This window comes from Diceros bicornis, chromosome 10, assembly GCF_020826845.1.
Source record: "Diceros bicornis minor isolate mBicDic1 chromosome 10, mDicBic1.mat.cur, whole genome shotgun sequence".
NCBI classification, from domain to species: Eukaryota; Metazoa; Chordata; class Mammalia; order Perissodactyla; family Rhinocerotidae; genus Diceros; species Diceros bicornis.
In genome coordinates, this window is record NC_080749.1 from 25,506,880 (window position 1) to 25,534,715 (window position 27,836).

The 27,836-nt window shown below is 34.5% G+C and overlaps 1 protein-coding gene across 1 annotated transcript in view; it reads right to left on the reverse strand.

The window, feature by feature from the left end:
- LRP1B (LDL receptor related protein 1B) overlaps window positions 1–27,836 on the reverse strand; it is a 1,024,768-nt gene that overhangs the window by 256,184 nt on the left and 740,748 nt on the right. Inside the window, exons 41-49 of the mRNA XM_058548897.1 lie at window positions 25,798–25,990; window positions 25,040–25,165; window positions 21,103–21,231; window positions 18,535–18,654; window positions 10,447–10,560; window positions 10,056–10,205; window positions 7,205–7,327; window positions 5,327–5,446; window positions 824–952 (exon numbers count right to left, since the gene is read on the reverse strand). Coding sequence (XP_058404880.1) covers window positions 824–952; window positions 5,327–5,446; window positions 7,205–7,327; window positions 10,056–10,205; window positions 10,447–10,560; window positions 18,535–18,654; window positions 21,103–21,231; window positions 25,040–25,165; window positions 25,798–25,990 — 1,204 coding nt within the window. The remainder of the gene's footprint in view (window positions 1–823; window positions 953–5,326; window positions 5,447–7,204; window positions 7,328–10,055; window positions 10,206–10,446; window positions 10,561–18,534; window positions 18,655–21,102; window positions 21,232–25,039; window positions 25,166–25,797; window positions 25,991–27,836) is intronic.

Genomic DNA, 27,836 nt, shown 5'->3' on the forward strand with positions numbered 1-27,836 from the left:
ACATACACCTGCATACACACACTCTTACATTAAGGCTTCAAATACAGTTTTAAAGACCTGAAGACAGGTCATTGGAGAGATTATTGGGAGAATTCACTTTAATGAGCAGAGTTCACGGCACTGTTTCTGATAAATTGCTCAGCTCAACAGATCCCCTGTGTGACCTTGGGACCTGCATTCAAATATTCAGGCCCTTTATTCTCCTGATCATGCAAAGGAATTTATCTAAATTTTTACTACTGAGTGATTCCCTGAAAACTTCCTGAGGTAACCTAGAGTCACAAACTTAGTAAATTGTCTGACCTCCAAAGGTGTTCCTCTGATCCCCCAACTTCATTCGGCTTTTCTATACTATTTTTACTTGACCTAAGGGTTAATACCCCAGCCATAGGACTAATAGGTGTTTACTGACCTTCTGATCAGTAGTTACTTAAGATCACAGCAACCATTTACAGAGTACCTGTAATAGGCAATCTAAAGCCCTTATGCAGAGGAGTGGTGCTAAAAAGAAAATAACAAACCTACCCCATTCACACAAAACAGGTAGTTACATTGTGTCACAACTGAAATGATAAATCTGCGTTCATCGAAATGGTTTTCAAATGGGTAATCCCACTGTGCATGTTGAAACACTGAACAGCGGTGAGCAGGGTTGCTGAACTACTATGATGACAACATCCCACCTGATTAGGTCTGATACTACCTACGCATCCAGGAACAGGGAAAGTGAGAGAAAATGTGACATGGTGAGTACTACAAAAACAAAAAGTCTGAGGATGCTATAGCAGCTGTCTTTCACACACAGCTTCACAAGTGTTCATACCGCAGCCTGCTGTGGAGAGCTCATCGCTTCCATTTGGACAGTCCCTTTCACCATCACAAAGCCAGTGTCGGGGCACACAGGCGTGGGACCCCTGGCAGCTGAACATGTCAGCTGCACAGGTTATGGCACCTGAAACCCAGAGGAAAAAAAATGCCATTAAGATCAGTGCACATCCACTGGGAAAGGTCTAACATTTACATTGCCTATAGATAAGAAGGGAAGCAGAAGAAATGTGGCTCACAAGGAAGAGATTGTCGTTATTTGGAATCATCAAATATTGCCCTTCCCCTAGAGATGTCTACACATTTTCCTTTCAGAATGCATTCCTTCCTAATTGCAAGCGTTATATTTCTTAAAGCTACGTGGCAAAAAAATAATAAGGAATTTTTCTCCTTGTAAAATGTAGCAAAGCATAGAAATGACATGGAATTGCAACTAAACTGAGATAAAATTTCAAAAGGACTGAAGCTATAAGGCTAATAATAATAATAATAGTATTTTTATTGCTTAATATATGCTAAGCACTTAACGTATTAACTTATTTAATCTTTGCAATAACCTCATCAGGTAGAAGTATTACTAGTTTCATTTCTCAGAAAAGGAAACTGAGGCTCAATGAAGTTGTAAAGCTTGCAGAAAGTCACAAGTGGCACAGGGTGCCTCAGGCTGAGCTTGGAGTCCAAAACCCTTCCGATTCCTAAGCACGTTCTCTTAACCACTAACGTCATTATAATGTCATTATTGTTACTCCATACCTTGCATTGTTGAAAAGAAGAAATGTATATGTGTTCCCTTTGCCTTTACACACTTAATAAACAGATCAACCTTTTCTCTGCTCTACCAATTCAATGTTCCTTTAGTTGCATGGTATTGTTTTTCAAAAGTATACAGCAAAAAAAAGCTTGTAGACCTTGACTGTAAATTCAAAGGGTCGTAGATGGTTTCTCTTTGTTTCTCCTTCTATGGGCATAGGGTGATCACATAAAATTAGAAAATGATTCTTTCTCACGATGTTTCCCTAGCCCCTAGTACAGTTATACAGATTGGTTTGTTTGTTTGTTTCTTATATAAAATATTCGTTGAGTGAATCAGTAGCATGATCCCCAAATCTAACTTTTCTTTGATTTCACTTTCCTGTGACCAAAAGCTGCCCATAGAATACATGCTAAAAAACATAGTGTTAGAGTTATTCAAAACATGTTAATATCTCCAGGAAGAAAATATGACTGACTAGACTGATGAAGGATATTTTTTTCCAAACATTTAAAGCAGTGACCAATACGCTTTAATTGGATTATCATTATCTTACTTTTCAGCCGTAGAGTTTTGAGCAGAAAATGTTTTTCAATGCAATGTTTTCAATATGGGGGGCAGCAGGGTGCCAAAACAGACTCCCCTGGAGATATTGTCCAACATAAACAAACCCATCCCTGACACATACTTTAGTTTGGAGGACAGGATGGCAAGTGAATGTTGAAAATTCACCCAGGTAATTCAGATTTACTCATTTGATTGATCAGTGCTTTAAGATAATGAGGTTTAACATGATTCTATTACTGGAAGAAATCATAAAAAATCTATTAAATAAATTTTGCTTTCATTTAAAAATGAATTTACCTGTTACCTATTATGTCTTTAGTATGTTTTATAATAAAATTCTCTTCCTACAGAAATTATTTCTATATTATTCCTCCTCCTTATCTATCTTTTCATGCTTGCCATAAGAACATAAAGTGTCACTTTCACTTTAATATTCTCAATTAGTGCTTTAATTTAATATTTTTGTTATTTAGCTTGAGATTTATAAAATGCATTCTTTTGACCAAGAAACTGTTAATACGTGTAAAACTCCTTGTCTACTTTCTTATTAGCACTCCAATTGAGTCTCAAGGTAAGTGTAATAGATATAGCATTGACTTGGCTGTTGAGAAATTTATTTTTTGTACGACCTTGAAGAAGACTAGTGTTTGAGTTTTACTATTGTAAAGTGAGGGGTATGACTAGATAATTACTAAGATACCTCAAGCTATAAAATGGCATAAGGTTCTTTGCAGCTAATTTTCTGGCTCTCTTGATAGTGTTCAACAGATTCTGTGTTAAGAGCATGCCAAAACATCATAGTCAATTGGGAAGAAAATGGGTCAAAGAAAAAACTCATGGCTTCATTCCGTAGCTACACTGCCATCTGGAGACACATTGCCTTCTTCAGGGAAATGAATCCCAAGGGAGAAGGAAAACAAGCTGAAGGAATTCCACCAGATCCATCTTGTGCACTCACTCACATCACCAGATCCATCTTGCGCACTCACTCACATACAAAATTTGATTGGTAAGAGTCATTATTCTATTTAGTAAGTATTTCAGAAACCTGAATTCTGGTCCTAGCTCTGTCATCACTGATTTGCTGAGCAACCTCAGGAAAATTTATTAACCTCTGAGAGTTTCTCTTTTTTCATCTATTAAACAATGGAGATGGACTAGACTACGATGTTCAAAATGGGATCCTCAGAACCACCACGTGCTTATTAAGAAAGAGTGTGTTTACAGCCCACATCAGAATATTTGGAGGTGGGGATTAAGAAGTTACATTTTTAACAAACCTCTGAGAAAGATCTTTTGTACACTAAAGGTTGAGAATCACTGAAATAAATTATTTATAAAGTTTGTTTCCAATACTAAAATATTAGGTTCAGCTCATTGACTGATGTTTGGTCAAAACAGTATTTTTTATGTGTCACCAGCTCAGCAGTTAGTATATAAAATGCAGCCTGTAATTAAATTAAATAGACTGGATATTTTGACAATGGGTAAACATAGCCATTACCATTTCAATCCTTTTTTAAAAGAAATTATTGGGACACTGATAGATATAGACAGAACAATAACACTCTGAAAAATAAAGGTGGGATCAGGAGAAACAGAACAAAAGAGAATGGGAATAAATTAATTTACATAGTGCACATCGGTTGTGGTAGATGATCACAATAATTACATAAGGTAGATCTTTTTGTACCACCTTAATAGGTAAAGAATTTGAAGAATAAGGAATAAAATGGACTCGTCCATTATCACACAGCTGGAAAATATAGGTATGGGAGAATTCAACTCTGCATGACTTTAGAGTCTTTGTCTCTTCTATTATACTGTGTCAACTCAGAAAGGATAGAGGTATCAATGGAGCCATTTAGTGTAGGGTTAAACAAAGGGTCAAAAGTGAGGTGATTTTAGAGACTGGAAACATGCTCAACCCATTGTAAATAGGTAATCCTTTTGTTAAAATAAAAGAAAGATTTAATAGTGAAGTGTAAAGTAGTTAAAAGAGACTGTCCAGTCATCTAATTGATTACTGATTTCTTTTTCCTTTCAGAGATTTTTGATAGTGATCTTTCCATGTTTCTATTTATCTGTTGTGTAACTAAGTTGTTTCAGCTGTGTAAATAAAAAGTAGATTTGGGGTGGCTTAAATACAAGAAAATAAATTGCCTGATTTCACAGGATATCTCCAATTTTATATTATTTATAGAGAACATCAGTTTAGTTTGAGCATTATGAAATTCCATCTACTTGTCTCCATGGTAATGACCTAATAACAGGCCACAACTCCTGAAATTTAAGAGGTGTTAAAGTATACTTAACTCTATATATGCACCTTATTCTATGACTCAGGTCTTTTTCTCTCTAAAATGAAGATGATAACAGCTACGAAACAGGGCTGATATAATAAGTAAAGTATATATAGCTATAGCTACAAACACAAATAGAAACAGATCAGATAGATAAATAGACAGACATATATAGAATGCATGGCCAATTATAATAAATTTATAGAGATTAGATTGCTTTCTTCTTCTTCTTTCCTTTTAAGAAATTCAGTTAATAATTTCATTTAAATTAATTTTTAAATGTGATTATTTAAAAGCAATTGCATTGGCTTTGTAGTTGACATATTCTACGTCAATACAGACGTCTGACACTATGCCTCTAATCCTATAAAGCTGAATTTCAAAGTACATTTTAACATCATATACAACAGCTTCCTTCCTTACTTCCCGTTTAAAACAATTCAATGATAATGATCACTAAAATACACACACACACATACATATAGCATGTGTGGCTTGTGGCATTATAAATCAATATAATGCTTTCCGAGGGCACCTTAGCAATACATATCAAGAGCCATGAAAAAACATTTGATCATTTTCCAAGTAATCCCAATCATTGAGATTTATTCCAAAGAAGTCATTGAAGACTAAAAATAAAATTTACAAATACGTTCGTTATGTCCATATTCAGGGAAAATCCGAAAAACAACTATATATAAAAATAGTAGAATAATAGGTTGTCACAAAAATAATAAAAACAGCTACATGGAAATGTATATACAAATTTAATGTTAAATTTAATAAAGTAGAAAACACAGTTTTAAGTATGCTCTAAAATGATGGAGCATATGTACCATACACCTAAAAATTGAATGAGAACACAAAAGAAACAACTCACCACAAATGCTATCACTTTCGTCTAATCCATCTTCGCAATCATCCTCTCCATCACAAATCCAGTGTCTAGTAATACATTTTTGCGCAGAACAAGCAAATTGGTTCCAAGAGCAAGAAGAATCTAGAAAACAAACAAGCATGTTTGTTTTAGATACAAAAGAAAAAAATTGGTTGAGACCATCTTAGGATAGATCTGACAGTGGGAAAGTTCTTCCTTAGACTTTGCAAAAATCAACTATCCTATAATAAAACAAGTCAAATTCCTCTTCTCTGTGACAGCTCTATTAAATTTTGACAATAGCTTCCATATTCCCTCTGGGTCCAGGTTATACAACACTGTTCCTTCACCATAATTCTCACTCTCACTAGTCATCACTCTCTCCTAAATACATTTCAGTTGGTCATTTTTTAAAAAACATGTGTTGCACAGATACAAAATAAACATTCGAGGTGTGGCCTAGTCATCCTTTTTAATTTTTAATCTATTTTTGAACAAATGGGGAAAAAATTACATCCTAGACAAGATCACAATATGGTGGACTGACCAGCATATATATTTGTTCTTAAAGATGAAGTGACTAAGAAGGTTTTAGCTTGATGACAAACCATCAGTTTCATACCTGTACATACTTAATTTGATATTTTTGTTTTGTTCCCTTAGAAACACTTAAGTCTGACTAATAATATCCAAAATCATTGGCATTGTGGCTGGTATTTTATTACCAAATTATGCACTTTCAATAGTGCATTTCATTTATTTCCAAAGTCAGGTTTGTGAGTACTCTCCTCCCCCCTCAGTCTGTGCCTCCACTCAGCATATTTATCACCAGAATACATCCAAAAATAAAATCCTTCCAAGTTAAAGTGTCCAAAATATAAATTACTATAAAACTAAAACTTTTGTTTGTGATCCTATAAAGTAAAAACTTTGCATCTTTATTCAAAATATTTACTTAGATGACCTATGAAAAACGTTTAAAAAACTGAAGCCTGGAAAAAACAAAATTAAAGAAGATATAATCATATAATGGCTTCCTATCCAGAAATTATGAGTCTACCTAAACTATTTGTAAAGTTCTCTGTTAATCTCGTTCAGAATCTGGCTTTAACGTAAAGATATATAACATCTCAATCAAACAAAATACACCTTCATATTTCATGATGACATTTACTTTTAGGGGAGTTTGACATTTCATAGAAGATCCATTTTTAATCTTTTTTTCTACTTTGTCTCTTCACCACAGTGTATGTTATTTGTGTTAAACGAAAAGCATGAATACATGCTTTGTGTCCCTGTAGGAAATCTCTTTTGCCTGGGAATCATAAAATCAGTAAATTTTATAAAAGAAATTTTTAAAATGCTTTCTTACTTGGCCAAGTGAGATGAAATGTACACATAGAGAAATTAGGAGGTAGGTGGTGAAGGGTGAGAATTTGAAGAAATATAAGCTTAAGTATACTATTTGAAGCTATACATATAATAAATAGAAACATTTAGGATAATAATATGTCAATAGCAGGTAGGGGATGTATAATGACTACTGTAAGCTAAATCCTTATTTTTCATAGCAGAAAGCAAATATATTAGCATCTAAAGTTAATGTCAGGAAATGAAGGTATAAGTATATCATTTAGATTGATGGAGGTAACCATTAACAAAAACAGAAAATGTTAAAAGAAAAGGTTGGGACAGGAGATTGTTATTCTTCATTATAAGTTCTGTTCTATTTTAATTTTTACTATTTTGTATTATTCATAAAAATGAAAATTTATGTTAAAATCAATTAGCTATATTTTGTATAAAACCCCTATGCAAGAAGACATCAGTATAAAAATAATATTGTGATTTATAAAACTAAAGCAAGATATAATGTCTCACCACAGCGGAATTCATCAAGTCCATCCTCACAATCTTTCTGACCATCACATATCCAGGTATTCAAAATGCATCTTCCACTAGGACAACCAAAATAATTCTCTTCACATTTGTGTTTGTTTTGAACTGTGATAAAATAGAATGTAAGGTTAAATAATTTAAATTAATCTTAGACTCCTGAAATACAGGTAGATAACAAAACAGTAATCCTCCTTGAACTGGAAGAAAAAAATAACAAGAAAACTTAATTAAAAAATAGCTGAGATGTTCTCTTCAAGAATGTCAAGGTCATGAAAACCAAGGAACAACTAAAAAACTGGAACAGAGCAGAGGAGACTAAGGAGACAAGATAATCAAATCCAATCCAGGATTGGATCCTGGATCAGAAAGAGGATACTAAAGAAAAAGCTGGATAACTACAAGGAATGTGGAGTTTAGTTAATAAAAATAAAATAAAATAACTCAGATAACTATAAAGTGAGTAAGGCTAAAGTCAAAGAATCATATTAGATAGAAAATAATCTTAAGTCCAGATTTGTAAAAAACAAATAACACTATAAAAACATTAGTGTATCTTTGCTAAGAAAGTATGGACTTGGTGTTTCTACTGCCCTATATTTTGAGTATGCTTTGACAGGATTGAAGTAAATATTCTCTATTTTAAGGAAGAAAAATAAGTTGCAATAGAATCTCTAAAATTGTTATACCTTACAGAAATATCATGAGAATAAAAAGTATCTGTAGGTAAAATTATTTTATAAATTATATATTTTTTAGATTGTGGAGTATTATTATTATAACCCCCTAGACTGTATATAAAATACTAGATTTTTCTCTTTACTGGATATCATCTTTCCCCATGCACCTTCAGGTTTATACAGTTTTAGATGGACTGGCCCATAGCCAATCACAAAGCAAACCTTAAAGTTTATATGCAAAGCACACTATAATGGTCCATTACAACTATTTTAAGATAAAAAATTACTCCCGTTTTATTTTTATTTTTTTGGTGAGGAAGATTGGCCCTGAGCTAACACCTGTTGCCACTCCTCCTCTTCTTTTGCTTGAGGAAGATTGGCCCTGAGCTAACATCTGTGCCAGTCCTCCTCTATTTTGTATGAAGGTTGCCGCCAGAGCATGGCTTGATGATTGGTGTAGGTCTGCACCTGGGATCTGAACCCACAACCCCAGGCCGCCGAAGCAGAGCACGCAGAACTTAACCACTATGCCACTGGGCTGGCCTCCCCATTTTATTTTTTAAAGTTCAACTTTGTATATCTAACTAAATACTAAAATAAATTTTTGAGGAAATTCACCATTAAACCAAAAAGTCTTGAGTGTGCTTTGTGTCTAAGTTTTTCTTAGGATATTGCCTAGATATAACCCAAGGTATTTAGATTGACCTATGACTGGCTTTCTGTCTGTCTGTCCATCTGTCTTCTAAGTCTACATGAGTGTCTCTATCCTCCTTCCTTAATAAAATAACACTTCTCTATTAGTGTTGAAAGTTAACTTTTAAAATGATTTATTAATACTAGAAAGATATAAACACCACAAAAAAAGTTAAAAGAATATATAGATTTAATGCATATCTATTATATGCTGCCTTCAAGATAATTTTAAAAAGTAACTACAGCCAGAATAAAGAATTATTGTAGAAAGAACATTGGATTAAGAATCTAAACACCCAGGTTCCTTGAGTCTAAAACAATCTTTCTATATTTTTTAAAAATGTTTTATATAATTAAAAATAAAGTGACAAAAATGTAGAAGAGTTGCAGTGAGCCCCAATCAAGTTCCTCCAGAGAAGTTCTCCAGTTCCTCCTAGGATAAGCTAGCCTTTTCAAACTCAGAAAGAACACAAATGATATGATAGAACATCACACATTGTTGAGCAGAAAAAAAAATTAATCTGCTGTTGCCCAAATAAGTCATAGATTATGAACTATTAAGAATACCAGTTCTTCAAAGTAGATTGAGTGTGTGTGTATGTGTGTGTGTTTGTGTACACTGGTGTGCAGAATACCCATGAATATAATTTCTTAAAATATTTCAAAAAATTTTTTCATATCATCTAAACATGGAAAAAGTAAGTGCAGCAGTAGAGTGAGGAAAGAGAAATAGTAGTATGAGAGCACATTTAATAGTTTCCTATATAGCATATCTACTATCAGTTACAGTCATTTAACACCTTTCTTTCCTATATTACTATATATTTTTAATTGGTTCTTCAAATAGTTAGAAAGAAACAGGGTCATGACCTTTTTATAGAAGGCATTCTCCTAAGAATACAAATGGTACTTTTCAGAGCTTATATAGGTAAAGATGGTTAATAGATATAAACACACCTGTCTGAACTTGATCCAGTAATGATAACTATTACTCATACTATTATGCTAAAAGATTGTGTAAACTGCATCAAACAGCCTAAATGACAATACCAGCTGTATAATAACATTGAGTAAAGCCAGTGGTGAGAAACGTAGTCTTTGAATAATTTTTTTCCCTTTAGTGTATGATTAGTTTTTTTCTCAGTATGTAATACTTCTGTGGAAGCTTTATAGATTACACATTTTAAGACTAATCACTAACTTTTTAAAAAGGGTTAATAATGAACTGAACATGACAAATGAAATTGATCCAAATACACAATGGATTTCCTGAGTATCATTTCATAACTTATTTAAAAAGATCAAGCGGCATGTTTAGAAAAGGATGATTACTTTTAACTTAGTCTACACCATTTAGATTTTAATCTTAACCATTGAATATCAAGAATAAAAATTAATAAGTTTATTCTATACAACTAGCCTCTGAATCTTCAAGGCAAAAACTGTTTTCTTTCTAGAATTACCTGGGCATTTTAATTCATCTGAATAGTCTCCACAGTCGTTAGACCCATCACATATCCAGGTTGGCAGAACACACAGCGAGGTAGAATTACATTTTATGAACCCTGTGGTTTTCACTCCAAGTTTATAGAAATATGTACAGTCTGTATTATCTAAAAGGAGGTAAACAGAAAAATGAAAAACACATCATCTGCAAAGATTATGAGCCTTCTATGCAGGTCACAGAGACAAGAAAAGTTAACCTCATTTGGAGAAGTAAGTATGCAATTATCCTACACAACAGGGGTTAATTACATATCAACTCTGGACGAGGTTGAGTGAAAAGCTGGACTGTGTTCAATGTAATGCCAAAGGTGCCCAGGCATGAACAACAAAATGTAGTGAATATCTTACTGCAGTTCTTTTCATCTGAAGCATCTGCACAATCTATGTTCTGGTTGCAGCGTGCTGATCTTGTAATGCACGTTCCATCTGCACAGCGGAACTCAACAGCGGCACAGGTTGAAACTAGAAAAACAGGTAAATAAATAAGTGGATAGATAAGACAGAAAATGACTCCTTGCTTTAACATTTGAAGATTTTAATTAATTCATATAATTTTGTTTGGTTTAGCTTTTTGAACCCTGGGAAGTCAAACTTGACCCATGGTCCAGACACCCAACTTGGGTTAGATGCCTCATACATCTTCCCCTGTCACACATTCTTCCCTCTGTTGTGGTACTTATGCTACTGCATTGCAGTTACCTGTTTATGTAGCTGCTTCCCCACTAAATTGTAAATGAAATCAGAGACCCTGCCTTTTTTGCCATAATAATATCTGTGCAGCTCTGAGCCAACATACAAAATTTGAATGTTACTAAAAATACTCTCTTCTTCCAACTTCAAAAGTACAAGATTATGACACTAAGCAAATGCCTGATTGAGTGTGTACAGGAAAATTCCAATCTGGTTACTAAGAAGTGGAACATTCTCTGTTATAATAGAGAGACAGACAGACAGAGATGGAGACTGAGAAGGAGAAACCACTGAACATTTGCTTTGTTACTCAAAGAGGGATAGTTCAGCACTGCCAGAAAGTCATCCATACTATGTTGTACTCCTTTACATGGCCATATCATTAATATTTCACATAGGAAATGTGGATGCCTCATGCCAAGAAACATATAAGTGCGGTATGACTTGTCTCTATTATTGGAAAGTATGGCTTTTCAATTCCCTGCTATGCTTAGATGAAAATCAGTTTCAATATGCTACTGTCATTATATACACTTTGTACAGAATTGCTTATTCTGAATCATATATTCCTTCCTATATTGCTTACACATTCATTAGCATACAATGGTTTCCAGCAATATGTTGTGAACAGGTGCATGGCATGCTATGTGCATTAGATTAATTTGGTGAGATTTTTATTCCAAATCCAAACTTCCACAGGTTGACTATGCTAATGTACAACCTGAAGGGCTCTGTGATTATGCTACTTTTACTAATGTTGATATTTTAAAGAGCCTATTTAATTATAAATAGAAATTACACCAATTGTAAATGGTTAAAATGATATCTTAAAATATGCAAATTTTACTCAAGGGCGTGTATGTCATTTGTATTTCATAATGCACAAGTCTTATTATATCTAATTGTATCTTGCAATTGTATCCTTATTTGTGTTTAAATGATGATTAGAATAAATGTTTTATTTACAATTTGCAATTATAATTGCTTCACTGTTTTCTTCATTAAAAATAACATCTTATCATGTGAAACAGATAATGCTATTATGAGTAGAGATAAATACACTGTTCCAAACAGGAAAAAAATAGATATTTTTCTTTTGTGTCTAAAACAGCAAAATCTCTTCTATATTACTTTCTATTACAATTCATAGTCAATATTTTCCAGTGGACACAGTAAATGTAATATATAACAGAAAAAATCATGACGAGCATTTACATTTTATTTTTGACTTTGCTATCGATCAGCAGTCTCCTATTAAGATGCTGTGTTCCAAAAGATTCTTTTTAATCCTTTTATTTAGAAAACAGGATTCATTTCTCTGTGAAACAATGTTCCATGTAGTGGTAATATTCCTAAACAAGTCTACAAAGATTTTTCTTATAAATATAGGTGAAGTTCTATCTTATACTTGCAGTTAGACTTTAGAATGCCAGAAAGAGCCCAGTAGAGACAATTGCAACCCATACCACCATCTCCATCTCCCTCCAAGCTTCCACTGAGAATCCTTTGTGTACATAGCAGGGAGTCCATCTGAGTGGGTATTGGTGGCAGATAGAGCGAAGAGGCAAATTATGACTCCATGAACATGGGGTGGCATTTCAGATAGTTAAGAGGACTGGAGATTCAGGGATTTCACAGTAACAGAGTTTCAGAAACACCACTGGGGGCTCTGAGGTGGAAGTAAGGGTAAAGAATGACTTGTGAGAAGAGTGGAAATGTGAAGCAAGCACAACAGAGTCTTGGATGGGATTCTGGTATGACAAAAGAAATCAGGAGAGGACCTCTGACCAGATGAAAAGGAAGGAGAACTTTGAAGTTGAGAAGTATGGATAGGAGATAGTATTTAAAAGAAAGACATGGGAAAAAGAGTGAAGTAGGGGGTCAGAAGAACTGGGTAGAGGGTAGAATATTTGCAGGACATATATTTTTTCTCCCATTTTCCAATCAAGAGTAGAGCTAATGAATCTTGGTGAGGAGGGCTAAGTAGGCCTATTAGAGTGTGTGAGATGTGCAAATAGGAACAGATTGTCCCTTTATTTCTAATCTATCTCCATTGATTTCATGACTTGATATAGAGTTTGGGAACCACCAGAGGGTTAAATAGCGTGATAAGTGGCAATGGAATTGAACACATTAAATGGTTGCAGAATTTTGTAATTCTAGCAGAGGCGAGGTGGTTGTGGGGACTAACGCCTCCAGCATTTGTAGACAAGGAAGAAGGGACGTGATGGAAGAAATCCATGGGAATAGCAGGGACTTCATTAAAGAAGGAAGCAAATGCCTCTTCTGCCAAAACCTCTTCCTCTGTTTCCTCAACTATATTTTTTCCTCACTTTGTTTTGGTCAGTGAAGTATTAAAATTTGTTTCACCCTTAGGGTGATTTTTGAGAGAGAAAGATGCTGGAATCTCTAATTTGTCAAGTGAATATGAAAGCTTTCTGACAACTTTTCCTGAGGCTAAAAGTCCTAAAAAAGAGAGAAAAGAAGATAATGTAGTCCAAATAAAGATAAGCCAAGTAAGAAGTACTAGACTTTTCCCTCCAGGTAGTCCAAAAGAAAAAGTAAGCCTTACAAACTGTGAGTGAAAACATACCACAGCCACACCAGGAATAGCAATGAGATACTACAAAGGAAGATCTGACAGGATTGTGGATCCAAAGGAGTAGCAAGAGAGAAAGTAAAACCATTCTTTCCCTCACATACTTTCTTAATTTTCTTATTGCATCCACTTTCTTTTCTCCATGTCAGTTAAAATATTTAATGAGATAGGGAAGATATAAAATCGATTGGTCTTCCTGTGGTTCTTAGGACGTTTCTTATAAATAACCTAAGTCAATGTTTTCTCTTCCAATTCCCCTATCCAGCCTGTAGCAAAGGGAAGCTGACGAGGAAAAAAAAAAAAAACATTAAATTTGCTGTCATTTCTCTTCTGTTTACTTTCAAAACACATCTTTTATTTAATTTACTGCTTAGACTCTAAGGATATGCAAACCCAGAAAGAATGATGATTTCTTCTCTAGGCATGCTTATCCTTTTCCTTTAGCTTGTTGTTTGTGGAATCTTCAAAGTTTTGTTATGAACCTAGGAAAAAACAAACACCAGTTTCCTCTGCTTTGGTAACCTCAGAACTACTTAGCTCTCCAGCCCACCTAAAGGTATTCAGGTGGCTCAAGAAAGTTCATGTACTACCCAAGGGAAGTATTTATATTCATCTCAACAGGGAGGGAAGGAAGGATACCATGCACTGTCCCCAGATCCGTTTACCTAACCTCTCACACAACCAGAAGAGGAATGTAGAATAACAAATTTTCTGAACAACTCCTCATATCCACCCCCCACAGGTAATCTGATGTCTAAAGCTCTCAGTCATGAAAGGAATAGCTATAAAGGAGAAGTAAATAAAATATTTACGAGGATTTGGGGTTTTGCTTTTCCTCCAAAGGAGAAGAACCTAAAAATAATTTCTTGTAACATTCATTTCCACTCTGTAAATAGATTTTTCTGCCTTGTATAATAAAAAAAATCAGTAATATTAATTACTATGAACATCTAAACTAAACAAACAAAAGTGTAATAGTACTTCAAATAATTTACAGATGACTCCACTGTAGCCTCTCTCCATAGCCTATCTAAATCTCTGTGTGTATACTGACTTTTTATTGTACTAATTTAAATTTTTTATATTTTAATTTATTTAGATGAAAAAATAATAGGTGGTTTGTGTGCGTGTGTTTGTGTATATACATGTAAAACCAAAGCACTGCATCCGCACATTGCAGTGACTATAGAAACAGAGGAGTACCCAGAAGAAAAGACTTGGAGAGAGAACTTTTTTCCCACTCTCCCTAAGCCCTTACGTGCTCCTTTTCCTTCATCATCTTTTAGGTACTCTAAATGTCCATGCGTTTGATGGACACACATCTGAATCACTGCTTTATAAGATAACTTGGCTAAAGGGAAAAGGACCCAGGGAAGTCTCTCCTCTATGGCATGAAAGATGCCCTACAAGGATAATGTGTGAACAAACTTAAGATCAGAGAAAAATCATATCTAAAAGAAGCAACTGTGATGAGTAATCTTTCATCTAAAAAGCTACCCATTTGTTTATCTTAAAGGAGCTAATCCATTTACTTAAATCGATTAATTTCTGGTGAGTAATAGTGTGTGCTTGAGTTTCCATGAGCATTTTTAGTTTCAAATGTCCTACATTATACAGGAAGGACTTCAAGGCATAAGCTTTTCTTGTTGTTGTTTAAGATATCCAATTGTTATGATTTTTACACTATTATTATCATAAAAGAAAAGTTATAATAGAAACTTGATTCACAAATGCAGTAGTTCCGTGTCCGAGAATATAGCTGAGATAGTTATAATGCAGAAATCAAGAGTTTAGACTATAAAAGGGAATATCACATTTTGAGTTATTTTTATTGGTATTCAGCAGCTGGTATTGATGTCATTAGGCTAAATAAAACCTATCTATATTTTTTGGAAGACTTATTGATTCAACCACCCATATGAGAACTCAATAAACATCTACCATGTACTAGGTACTATATTTCGTAAACCCAAACACAATGACTAATTTATTTACCACTTTTGAAAACAAACTTCCATTTTCCGAGAAGACCCACAGTAACTTGTTAATTTCTCATGGTTACTTCTATGAATTTTGTTTTAAAACCTACTTTCAGAATTTACTGTTCAGTTCCTCCACACTCTATCTTGATGTTTTTACCTCTATCCTAGTTTAACGTCTTTATTATAGTCTCCTCTCCTGCTTGCAAATAACTGATAGAATATATCCATTTTTTTGTCTTCTTCTGGTTTCCTTTCCTTCTTTCTTCCTTAACTTCTTCCAAGTTATCCATTTCTCTCTACTTACTCCCAGTATCTTACTACATTTAATCATTTTAATCTTTTATAGGTAATATGAAACAATACTTGACTTAATTTGCAAATGTACTTGCCTCTTCCTAAACTACAGTGTCAACTTAGATGGTGTCAATTCAAGTGTTTGGCCACGGTCATACAGTCTAAGATGGTAGAGTAACTTCCCAACCTTCTTCTAGCTGCAAAATAATTCCCGCACATTCTGCCCTCTTCCTCAACTTTGCATAGGTTTCTCATTACAACCCTACTTCACATCATTCTTTCACCATCAATCTTTCCTAAAAATAGTCAGTATTCACTGTCGTTATTCCTTCACCATCAGTTTTCTGCCTCAACCCTATGTGATCTTGCTTTTCCTTACTGTTCCACTGAATTGACTCTCTTTGAGGTAACCAAGAGATTATCTCCTATTTGACAACTCTAATGGACACTCTAGTCTGTGCCTGCCTTCCCCTAAAACAACTATTACTCCATATATCCTCTGAGCTTTCTCTCCTTAACGAGTCCAAAATCAATACTTCTGGTCTAAATCTATTCCTTGATCTCCAGATCTATATCTATCTATATGCCTTTAGAATAGTTCCATCTGAACGTCTACAGGTGTTGCAACCTCAGAATGCAAACTATCCTTATTATCTTATCCCTGTTCTGCACAAACAAAAGATGAACAAAAATAAATTTTAAAAAATTAATGAAAACCAGTAATAATTTAAAAACAGGAAAAAAACTACAAAACTCCTCTATTCTTTCCCATGCTTTCTCTATGTTTATCACCCAAGAAGATCTGTTATGCTACCTTTTAAAATGTTATTATATCCATCTCCCTCCTCTTTATTCTTAGCTTTGGCTGCTGTAAAATCCCCCTGTTTCATCTTTCTGATCCCAGTATTATAGTTTTCATTCACACAATCATAGATTTTTTCCTTTTTTTTTTTTGAAATGTAAATTTGATTTTATTGGGCCCGCTTTAAACCTTCAGTGACTTTCTGGTGACTAAAAGATAAAAAGTTCCCTAACTTGGCATCAAAAAATATCTTCATATCCTGGCTCCTTCCTCTAACTTGCCTTATTTTTCAGACTCAGTTTAAATTTACTCTAGTCTATGAAATCTTTCAGGATATTTCCAAGTCATAAAAAGCCCAACAACAACAATAACTGTGTTCTTATATGTGCAGTCTTAGTACCTCATGTAAATCTTCATCTGTTTAAATGACTATCTTTCACTTATGAGTTTGAACTCCTTGAGGGCAGGCATATAACATTAATTTTATGTCTCAGTCCTTAACGTATTTTACCCAATAAAGTGTGTTCAATGAATGGAAAGATTTTTAAAGGGAAATTAGTTTGGAAAGACCTGTTGGGTCCAGATTCTAGGAAGCCTTAAATGTCAGACTTAAAAACTTGTCATTTATTCTGCAAACATTGGGACTCCATTAGTGATTCTTTATCAAAGCAATGATTAAAAAAAAGAAAAAGGTAAATGTTTACATAACAGTTCTAAATGCCATGTTCTGTTCTAAGTTTATTTAATATTAATATACTCAATTATTGTCTCTTTTCTTACTGTTTGGGAAACTGAGGCACAGATTGGTTAAGTTTCTTATCCAAAGTCACACAGTTAGTGTTGGGACTGGGGTTCTATCCCAGTTAGTCTGGCCTGCTGATCTGTCTCAGTAGTCACTTTAGGAAAATGTTAAATAGTGTTAGCATGACTGAAAACACTGAGATTAATTGGAAAGAGTAGAGGCAGGGAGACCAATTAAAGGGCTAGTCTGTTAATCCAGGCTAAAAGTGGATTGAAAGGGAAGATATTTCAAAGAATTGGAATATTTGTTGATGATTAGATATGTGGGTGATAAAACATGGTGGAAGGAGGAATCAAGGATAGCACCAAGGTTACCTGCCCAGTCGTTAAGAAGATGATGAGATCATGTGTAAAACAGAGATTTAAGGAATGAAGGGGAACATTTTTGGAGTGGTAAATTCAGTATTATACATTCTGGTATAAATGTTCAATAAACAGGGAGGTAGAATTGGAGAGGTGAGAAATGACAAGAGTTTTGAAGTAAATAAAGGAATAGAAACCAGAAATAGAGAATATAGTCATAATGTTCAATTGACTCTGATAACATCCCTCCAACAGCATTTACCAAAGCATAGTCCTTGGATGTTAGTAGGTGTTATATACAAAAAGAGTGAAACCATAGTGCTCTCAGGAACACACTTCGGAAAAGTTCAGGAGTGCATATACTTTACGCATTCGTGTTTTCTAGTTCTTTGGATAAATACCCAGCATGTCTATGTGCATTGCAGCATTATTCACAATAGCCAAGACTTGGAAACAACCTAAGTGCCCATCAAGCAATGAATGGATAAGGAAGATGTGGTATATATACACAATGGAATACTACTCAGCTATAAGAAACAATGAAATCCAGCCATTTGCAACAACATGGATAGACCTTGAGGGTCTTATGCTAAGTGAAATAAATCAGCCAGAGAAAGTCAAATAGCATATGATTTCACTCATAAGTTGAAGATAAAAACGACAACAAACAAATACATAGAGACAGAGATTAGACTGGTGGTTACTAGAGGAGAAGCGGGGAGGGAGGAGGGAGAAAGGGTTGAATAGGCACACGTGTGTGGTCATGGATGGTAATAGTCTTTGGGTGGTGAACATGATATAATCTACACAGAAATCGAAATATAATGATGTACACCTGAAATTTATACAATGTTATAAAGCAATATTACCCCAATAAAAAATTTTTTTTAATTAAAAAAAATGAAAAAGGAAAAAGCTCAGGAAACACCTAACAATGCTCCTTGGCTGATGCAACATATATTTACCTTTACAGTCTAGTTCATCAGAGTTGTCTCCACAGTCGTTTTCACCATCACATAACTTGTCATGAGGAACACAACGACGATTGTAACAGGACTTGAAACCTCTTCGGCAGCTTCTGTTTTCTTATAAATATAAGTAGAAATACATAATTGGAGGTCTTATAGAGAAATTTTTGCAAAAAGAAAATCACAGATGAGATTTCATTTACAATGATTAGATCGTGGATCTATAAAATAAGTGCTTTATAGTAACAAAGTTCTGGATTAGAATATTCATGTATTATTAAGTTGCTCATTCAGTAAAGAGCCTTTATGTCTAAGTGTTTTAACTTCAGTGATTCATACTTGGAGATCTTTTCAAATTATACGTGCATTATTGTTTCTGGCATTTCTGTCAGGCAGCACAGAAATAAACATGTCACATACTTAATTCTGAAGAAATAAATCGCTACCTCAAAAGTAACAAAAACACTCCAACATGTATCTCCTTTGCATCCTGCAAGGATTTTACAACAAGAAAAACATAAGTGGCAAAACACGTATTCCTGAATCAGTGAATCCAAGAGTTATCTAAATATTCATAAATTTCTCATTAAAATTATCTAAAAATGTCTACCAAAATTTCATAAAAAGAATTGCCTTCTGAATTCTATTTACTGTAATGAGGGTCTCCTGACACTTTCTGATTTGGGGCAGAAGCTACCAGTTACAGTAATAATAGCTGCCATTTATTGAACACTAATTTTGTGTCAGGCTGTATATTGAATATACGTAACTATATATTTGTTTATCTAATGCTCTCAATCACCATTCGAGCTAGGTTTGTTTTGTAGTGGGAAACTAAAACATAGAGAAGTAAGTACCCTTGTTCACTTTCCATGCACTAGTAGGTTTGGGAACAAAGATTTAATCTCAGATGTGATTCCAAAGCCTGGAATCTATACCTGGGGTTGGCAAACTATAGCCCATAGGTCTAATTCAGCCCATGAGCCTGTTTTTGTATGTCTCTGGAGCTAAGAATGGATTTTACATTTTTTAAAGGATTGTAAAAAATAAAAAATAGAGGGCCGGCCCCGTGGCTTAGTGGTTAAGTGTGCGCGCTCTGCTGCTGACAGCCCGGGTTCGGATCCTGGGCGTGCACAAACGCATGGCTTCTCCGGCCATGCTGAGGCGGCATCCCACGTATAGCAACTAGAAGGATGTGCAGCTATGACATACAACTATCTACTGGGGCTTTGGGGGGAAAAAAATAAATAAATAAAAATTAAAAAAAAATAAAATAAAAAAATAAAAAATAGAGGCTATGAGACAGAGAGCATATACGGCACACAAAACCTAAAATACTTACTAGCTGACCCTTTACAGAAGAAGTTTGCCCTGCTCTACACAAATGTTATCTGGCTTCTGAGAAAATAAAAATAATGATAAACATTCTTAAGTCATTTCATAGTAAATGCAAATTTGTAAGCTGATTATTATTATATTTTTGTATGCTTTAATATTTTCATAGTGTACGGGATATAGCGATTCATTCAAGCACATATGTTAGTTGAGGTAATTCCCTAAGATGTTAGTTACAGATCAATCATGAACAAATTACATTTGACTATCATTTTAACTGAGGTTGTGTTATTCTGCAATGTAAAAGAGTGAGAGAACTGTCTGCAAATTTCCCAAACTCCATCTTCCTCTTATTTTAACTTTTCTTTGATTATTTGGGTGTAATTCTACCGAGAAAATAGAACAAAGGAGAAAAGTAGAAACCAAATATAGCAATTCCAGATATAGATTCCTAAATTTTGCAGAGCATACAATATCAATACTATTGTATTTATAGGGTAAAAATAAATCAGACCAGTTTGGAAATAATCTGAATCAATTCTACAATAGCTATTAATGATTGCACAGAAATAAATTTACAGGAAAAAGACTGTTGTAATGAAGGAAAATATCAGTTGCTTACTAGAGTGGAAAAGTCAATCTCTACTCCCAAAGGAGAGGAAGTTGACTATCACTCGGTGTCAACCTACAGAGGCACAGATAGTGGAATTCCTTGCTTGATGGGGACCATGGCTAAAGCAACCAGCCTTTGTACCTACGGACACTAACCCTGGGCTAGTCCTGGAGGCAAAAATAGAGTGGGGAAGAGTTTGATATCAACTCAACAACATGCTATTGATTGATAGTGGACCTCTGCTGCAGAGTAAACCGGCAATATCCACCAATAACTGATATTTCTGAATTATACTTTTAGGAATGTAAGTCTAAAGCCTATTGCTAATGATGAACAACTTAGTCAGCTCAAAAGACAGGCCCCTGCTATATTTTCCTTTGCATTTCATGGAAGGAAAACCATGAAAAAATTCTTCAATGAATATCATGATTATTGGATAAGAAATAAGGTGCCCCACTTGAACAAAAGCAAAGCCAAACCAATTGCCTTAGATCTACATGTTAATGAAAAACATTAATGAAATCATTCACGTAAACCAAATGGAGACTTAAGCCAAAAACAAAAAAAGAATTACAAACTTCTCTTTGAAATGAGCAAATCACATCTTGGACACTTACCACAGTAGAGCAGTTTTTCATCTGATTTATCCTTACAATGAGGAATGCCATCACAGGTGAGCTGGTAGTCAATGCACTCACCATTTCCACACTCAAATTCTGAATAAATGTTGCAGGAGGAATTTTTAGCTGAAGGAAAAAAAGTCAATGTTTTTATGCAATAACAAACAATTTTTTGAAACCATGACAATTGTTTCTCTTAATCTTAATTATAAATATAAACTAAAACTTGTCTAAATATAAAATTAAATTAAGGGCAATGGTTTATGGCATTTCTTTAAAAAAAAATTGAGGGACACTTTTTTGGCTGTTTTTCTTACCCTTCATTTGTAAAATTTTGGGGAGTTGACTGACTTTACTTTTCTCTTATGCCTGTTTGTATATTTTGTTAACTATTTGGTGACTGTACATGTGTGGAGGGAAGGAGGAGCATAAATTTGGGTGACTATATTTATGCATCTGGCTTAGTAGTCTATCTTAAAAATAAATTTTAAAAAAGAGTCAGTTAAATGAGCTAGGTACATACTGAAAGTGTTTTGTGTTTTCTTACTGTAATCTATTACATATTCTTCAATACATTGAAATTTTTCAGTAATAGAGTTCTCATATGCTTGACTTGATTCATCTCACTTGAATCTCATCTCCAACTAGTCTTCCGCCTCAGCTACCCTTGGAAGAAATATCTGTAGTAGCTTCTATCGTTCAGAAGGACTGGACTTGCTAAAATTATCCTCATCAGCCTCTTGCTCTGTCCATGGTGAGAGGTACCAGGGAACAGACCCTCTCTTCTTGCCACACATAGCCAGCACATACTCCTTGAAATGCATAGGAATCTGTGGGATGGGCTGATGGAAGACAATGAGAAACTACAAAGCACGTGCACCAAAACCCAAAGCAGATGTTTATGGGTTCCAACTGACAACTGCTATATTGTCCCACTTCTAAATCTCAGGATTTTCATAAATTAAAAGTCTGAGTTTTTATGTGGTTTGCCCAATTTGTGAGCACAGATCAACAGCCACAAAGTGCAAAAAAATCTTTCTACAGCTAGGTTTCATTCCTGGAATGCCAGTACGTGACCTCTATTTTACAAAGGTCTCTCAGGGAAAATGGACCTATTTTTACTCTTAAACAATAGATTTACTAGCAAACTTTTGGAAGGCAAGTTTTTGGATGTGTTATATGTGGTTTGCTCACTTGTACTCACTCCACTGTTTGTTGAATAATTGTACAGTGAAATCCAATCATATTAATTATGTAGGAGGTAATTAGAATTCATTTACCTCCACTAATGCAGGAAACATAGCTCAATTTTACAATTTACTATCAATTTTTTTAAGCTTTATTTCAGGAATATTCAGTTAAATAGCCACTAACACTACTTGAAATTTTTAGTGTTTTATTTCTTTATTATTCCTAGAATTTAACGCATTTTAACATAATATCTATCTGTCTATCAAAACTTCTAACTGAACTGTTTCAAAGACAGCAACGGTCTCCGAAGATAATGTTTTTTTCATAGCACAGTCTAAATTTTAGTGGTCAGTAGCTAAGGTAGAATGTCATTTTTGAGAAAGTAACAAAGAATTAAAAAGCTAAAAATATTGTTAAATTTAAAGGACCAGGTGTTAAAGAAAAGTCCTGACAATACTGCACACAATCACCTTAGATCATGAACTGAACAAAATTCAGCCGCTTACTGAAAGTCTATTGACATTGCCAATTTATTTTGTCTATTTTTAACATATTCTATTTACTTTCCCATTTCCAATGAAAACTAATTGTTATGATGGAAAATGCCATGTTTTCCTTTTATAATCATTATGCCTTTGAGGGAAAAAAACAAAAATTATTCATGATAAATATGTTTTTATTATGCAAAAACAAAATTGTATGAGCACAATTCTTGTTCATTTGCCGAGAAAGTATTGAGTATTTTCTGCTTCTTTCTGAAAACAAAAATGTAGTTCAGCTCCCCTTTCTTTCTCTTACAAGGTGATTACTTTATCTAATTATATCTGCTTTTCTTCTTTCTGTGATACATGTTGATAAGGTGAGCAATGTTGTGTAAAATGGAATTGCCTAATCTTTTTGTCGCGAATTATGACAACAAATGATTTTCCCTCCTTTGCCCTCAGGTAGGTGTTAGTAAATGGCCTATCACCTCTTTAATGCTGCCATTAACATTCATGAACTGCTCTGGGTGGACCTAATTCAGATGTGGACATAGACATGCCAGACACATCCTCATTTCCCAAAGATGGATTTGACAAGAAGAAGCCAAGATTTACTTTCCAATCTCTCTGCTGGACCACAGGATTTCAATATGAATGTATAATGGATACAGGATGCTTCTATAAAAGTTTGTCAGCTCTGAGGAATCCAGTCTCACTCTAGAGTTCCATGTGAATACAACTGTAATGTTTAAAATGATAGTTTTCTGTTTGATTCATTCCCTCTCATCAACAGAAGGAAGCAGGTGGCTTAGTTGGGGCAGATGCATCTGATCTATTTTGCAGCAAGGACAGGCATCCACTGTATACAAATAAGCCTTGATGTTTTGACTCTAGGCATTGCTTTACTACTGGCCTGTAGCGACCTGTGAAAGAAACATGAGTGATTCTGATGCATGGCTAACACTCCAGGCTTACAGATGGCATCAGATCCAGACCATTACAGCTGAAACCACAAAGGCAAACAGAAAGATAGAGTTTAAGCAATTGCCTGAGCAATTGATGGAAGTGTTAGGTGATGAAGAAATATGGGAATTTGTGGCCCAAATTATTGAAATTGGCTATCTTCATTTAAAGTTTACTGACCAATTGCATCATTTCCTCGTTTGCTTTGGCACAGTCTTAAATAAAAGTTATTTACCTCTTTTGCTAAGAGGTGCCCTGTTGGGTTGTGGTACCAATTTGCAGAGTGAGAGTATATGTATACGTTCTTGTGTTAAGAGCAGTAGTTTTCAAGGCAAAGAAAATGATATTAAAGTGCTTGTATTAAAGTAAAAAGCGGGAAAAGAGAAGATGCTCTTGGTAGATAAAGACCAAAAGAAGACTGAAGATGAAGGTGAAAAATACTTATACCTTCTGATACTTATTTTTATAATGTAGATATATCCAGCTCTGTTGATTTTCTAAGATGAAAAGATACAAGATAAGGATATAGATGAGAAAAGAAAATATGTCAAAATTGACACATCCTGAGAGTGAGTTCACCGATTTCCAATAAGATGCTTCTCTCTTATCTTTCTTACACACAAAATAGTCTTAACGTTAAAGAGAAATTAACCTTTTTTTATGTTGCTAGCTCATTTTTTATGGCAATATTGGAACACTTGAACCCTTATTTATTTTGGGAACAGTTTTGGAAACTTAGTTGTTAATAAGTGTATACTGTAACGGTACTAATTAAAGATTGTAATGCCATTGGGAGGTATAAATATCATGCAAGGCTGCAATGTTACATTCTTAATTAACAGTTTGGAAATAATTACAAATAAGCTGCATGAGCCATTCTTTCTCATTTACATACTGTGACGAACTGTGAGTGGTTTTACTACGAGGCTACTGATCTACTGCCTGTACACTAGTTTATTTTCAGCTTTAATTAATTTTGCTGTTGACAATTCTCAAAGTCATAACCACAAGTTTTCAGATGATCATTGTGTGTAGGTATTTCTGCAGCTAGCCCAACACTGTCCAGCCCACAATCAGGGGGATGCAACTTTGCTCACTGTTTTAGTCACCGTTATCACAGGGTGCTATAACCAAGTAGAATGGTGAACTGAGTTATTTTTACCATAGAGAGATAAGCCAGCTGGGCCTCTAATGGAGGAGGAGAGTACAACTTCATAAATATATTAAAACAATTTCAATGTCCATGTGTGCCTTTTTGAGCAGTTATGTCATATCATATTTCGATTCTCTTTACTTACTCACACATCTGTTGTCATCTAGCAATATTCGATCCCCCCTGCAGGAACAATTCACTCTCCCATTAGGAGTTAAAAGGCACAGGTCATGGCAACCTCCATTCAATAATGCACATGGAGAAAGTTCACCTGCAATGAAGAGGCTTTATGGGTAACCTTTTATATTGAATTCCTATTCTACATTAGATGTAAATTAACATAAACTGTTAGACTGCCTCAATCTCTCCAAGATATCTCATAAACAAGGAAGATTCAGAACTTTCAAAAATCCAAACATTCCAAAAGATAAGAACATTAGAAAAATATGTAACATGAATCACTGCATTTTCTAACCCATTTGTCAAGGATGCCATGGCATTAAATGAACTAGTACCACTAGAAACCACACCGATACTGCAAACCACAATTCTGTAAGTATTCCAGCGATTAAAGAATTTTTAAGCCCAGACGCAAAGCTCATTTATCAAGAAGTATTATTTTCATGGAAACAACTTGATTCAAATGTTCAAAGATATGAGGAGTGAGAAAGTGTGGAATAGAATTTCAGAAACAAATAATTAAAAATAAATTGTTCCTTTAGTAAAGGATTAAGAACTACAGCAGTTTCCTTAAACTTGTCAGATAATTTCAATATATTGAATAGTCAGATCCCCAGGAACTGTTAGAAAATAAAATCCAACTAAGTGTTACTAGAAAACATAGATAACTTTTTTGAAAGATCATATAATTAGGAAATAAATTTGCTTTCTACTGTAACTTACAGCTATTGGTATCATTGGCAACAGCTATGATTCCCATTGGTTGATGTGGAATATCAGAACGAAGAATTTTTGTGTCTCCTCCCGTGTACTTGTTGGAACGCAGAATAGCTCTTCTTCCCCAGTCTGACCAGAAGATATAATTGTCATAAACAGCCAGACTGAGAAAAGTCCCTGGCCCAGATTTGACAATCACCTGGAATAAATTAAAATACCATAGTTTTTAAAATGAAGGTATCCACATTGATTTTTGCTTCAAAAAATAAGAGATTAAGACTAGTTTATTTTAATCAATTGAAATCATCAGATAAAAATAAATTTCACTAAACATATTATCATAATATGCTTCATAGTTTATTTAAAATGTTTAAATCATCCTTAGCTTTTGCAATGTGTTTACTTAATATTTGAAGTATATTACTATTTAATAATCATTCAGTTTGTATAAACAATTGTATTTTTTCATTATTATAAACTCAAATCACCAATATGAGGTTAACTATTATTGAGATTAACTATTATTGCTAACAAACATTGATTTATCTGTATTAAGAAATCGCCATATATGATATATAGTGAACACTCATCAAGCTCTCAGAACTACATACGGAATATAAAGAACCACGAGATCCAGGAAACTTACAATGTTAATGATTAACCAGATATACATGTATTGACAATAAAAGTTTAAAAGTAAAGACCAAACTTTGACTCAGACCAAGATGAAGTAAAAGGGACTAGATTTGCCTTCCCAATAAAACAAGTAAGAAACCGAACAAAATGTATAAAACAAGGCTTATCAACACAGTGGATATGAGGTAAGGAAGGACACTGATTCCTAGGTAATAGGAGATAAATGGAGAGTCCCATGACAGCCACAGTTTACTGCCTGAGAGAGATTCCAGGTAGCAGCACAGTACAGACGAACCCAACAGAGCCCAGAGAACTCGGTGAGTGGACAGAGCTGAGTGTTATGGAAGGACAGTGTGGTTAAGTCTCACAGCGCAGTGTCAAAGAAGAGAATGCAACAGAGAGAGAACTCTGCATATCGGCACAGGGTCCTCCTGGAGTATTCAGCAGAGTGCTGAGCACACGCGCATGCATTTGGGGTAACTACTCCAAGTTGGTGAAAGAGTCATGTGAAAGGATTAGAAAGATGAGTTTCTAAAATTCACATGGGAGAAAGGAAAGTCTCTTCAACAAACAGTATTGGGAAAACTGGACAGTCACATGCGAAAAAATGAAAATAGACCATTACCTTACACCATATACAAAAATTAACTCAAAATGGATTAAAGACTTGAATGTAAGACCTGAAACCATGAAACATCTAGAAGAAAACATAGGAAGTACACTCTTCGACATCGGTCTTAGCAACATATTTTCAAGTACCATGTCTGAGGGGGCAAGAGAAACAATAGAAAAAATAAACAAATGGGACTACATCAAACTAAAAAGTTTCTGCACAGCAAAGGAAACCATCAACAAAATGACAAGACAACCTAATAATTGGGAGAAGATATTTGCAAATCATACATCTGATAAGGGCTTAATCTCCAAAATATACAATGAACTGATGCATCTCAACGACAAAAAAACTACCAACCTAATTAAAAAATGGGCAAAAGACCTGAACAGACATTTCTCCAAAGAAGATATACAGATGGCCAACAGGCACATGAAAAGATGTTCAAAATCATTAACTATCAGGGAAATGCAAATCAAAACTACAATGAGATATCACCTCATGCCCGTCAGAATGGCTATAATTAACAAGACAGGAAACAACATGTGTTGGAGAGGATGTGGAGAGAAGAGAACTCTCATACACTGCTGGTGGGAGTGCAAACTGGTGCAGCCGCTATGGAAAACAGTATGGAGATTCCTCAAAAAATCAAGGATAGAACTACCATATGATCCAGCTATTCCACTGCTGGGTATCTATCCAAAGAACTTGAAAACACCAATGCATAAAGATACATGCACCCCTGTGTTCATTGTAGCATTATTCACAATAGCCAAGACTTGGAAGCAACCTAAGC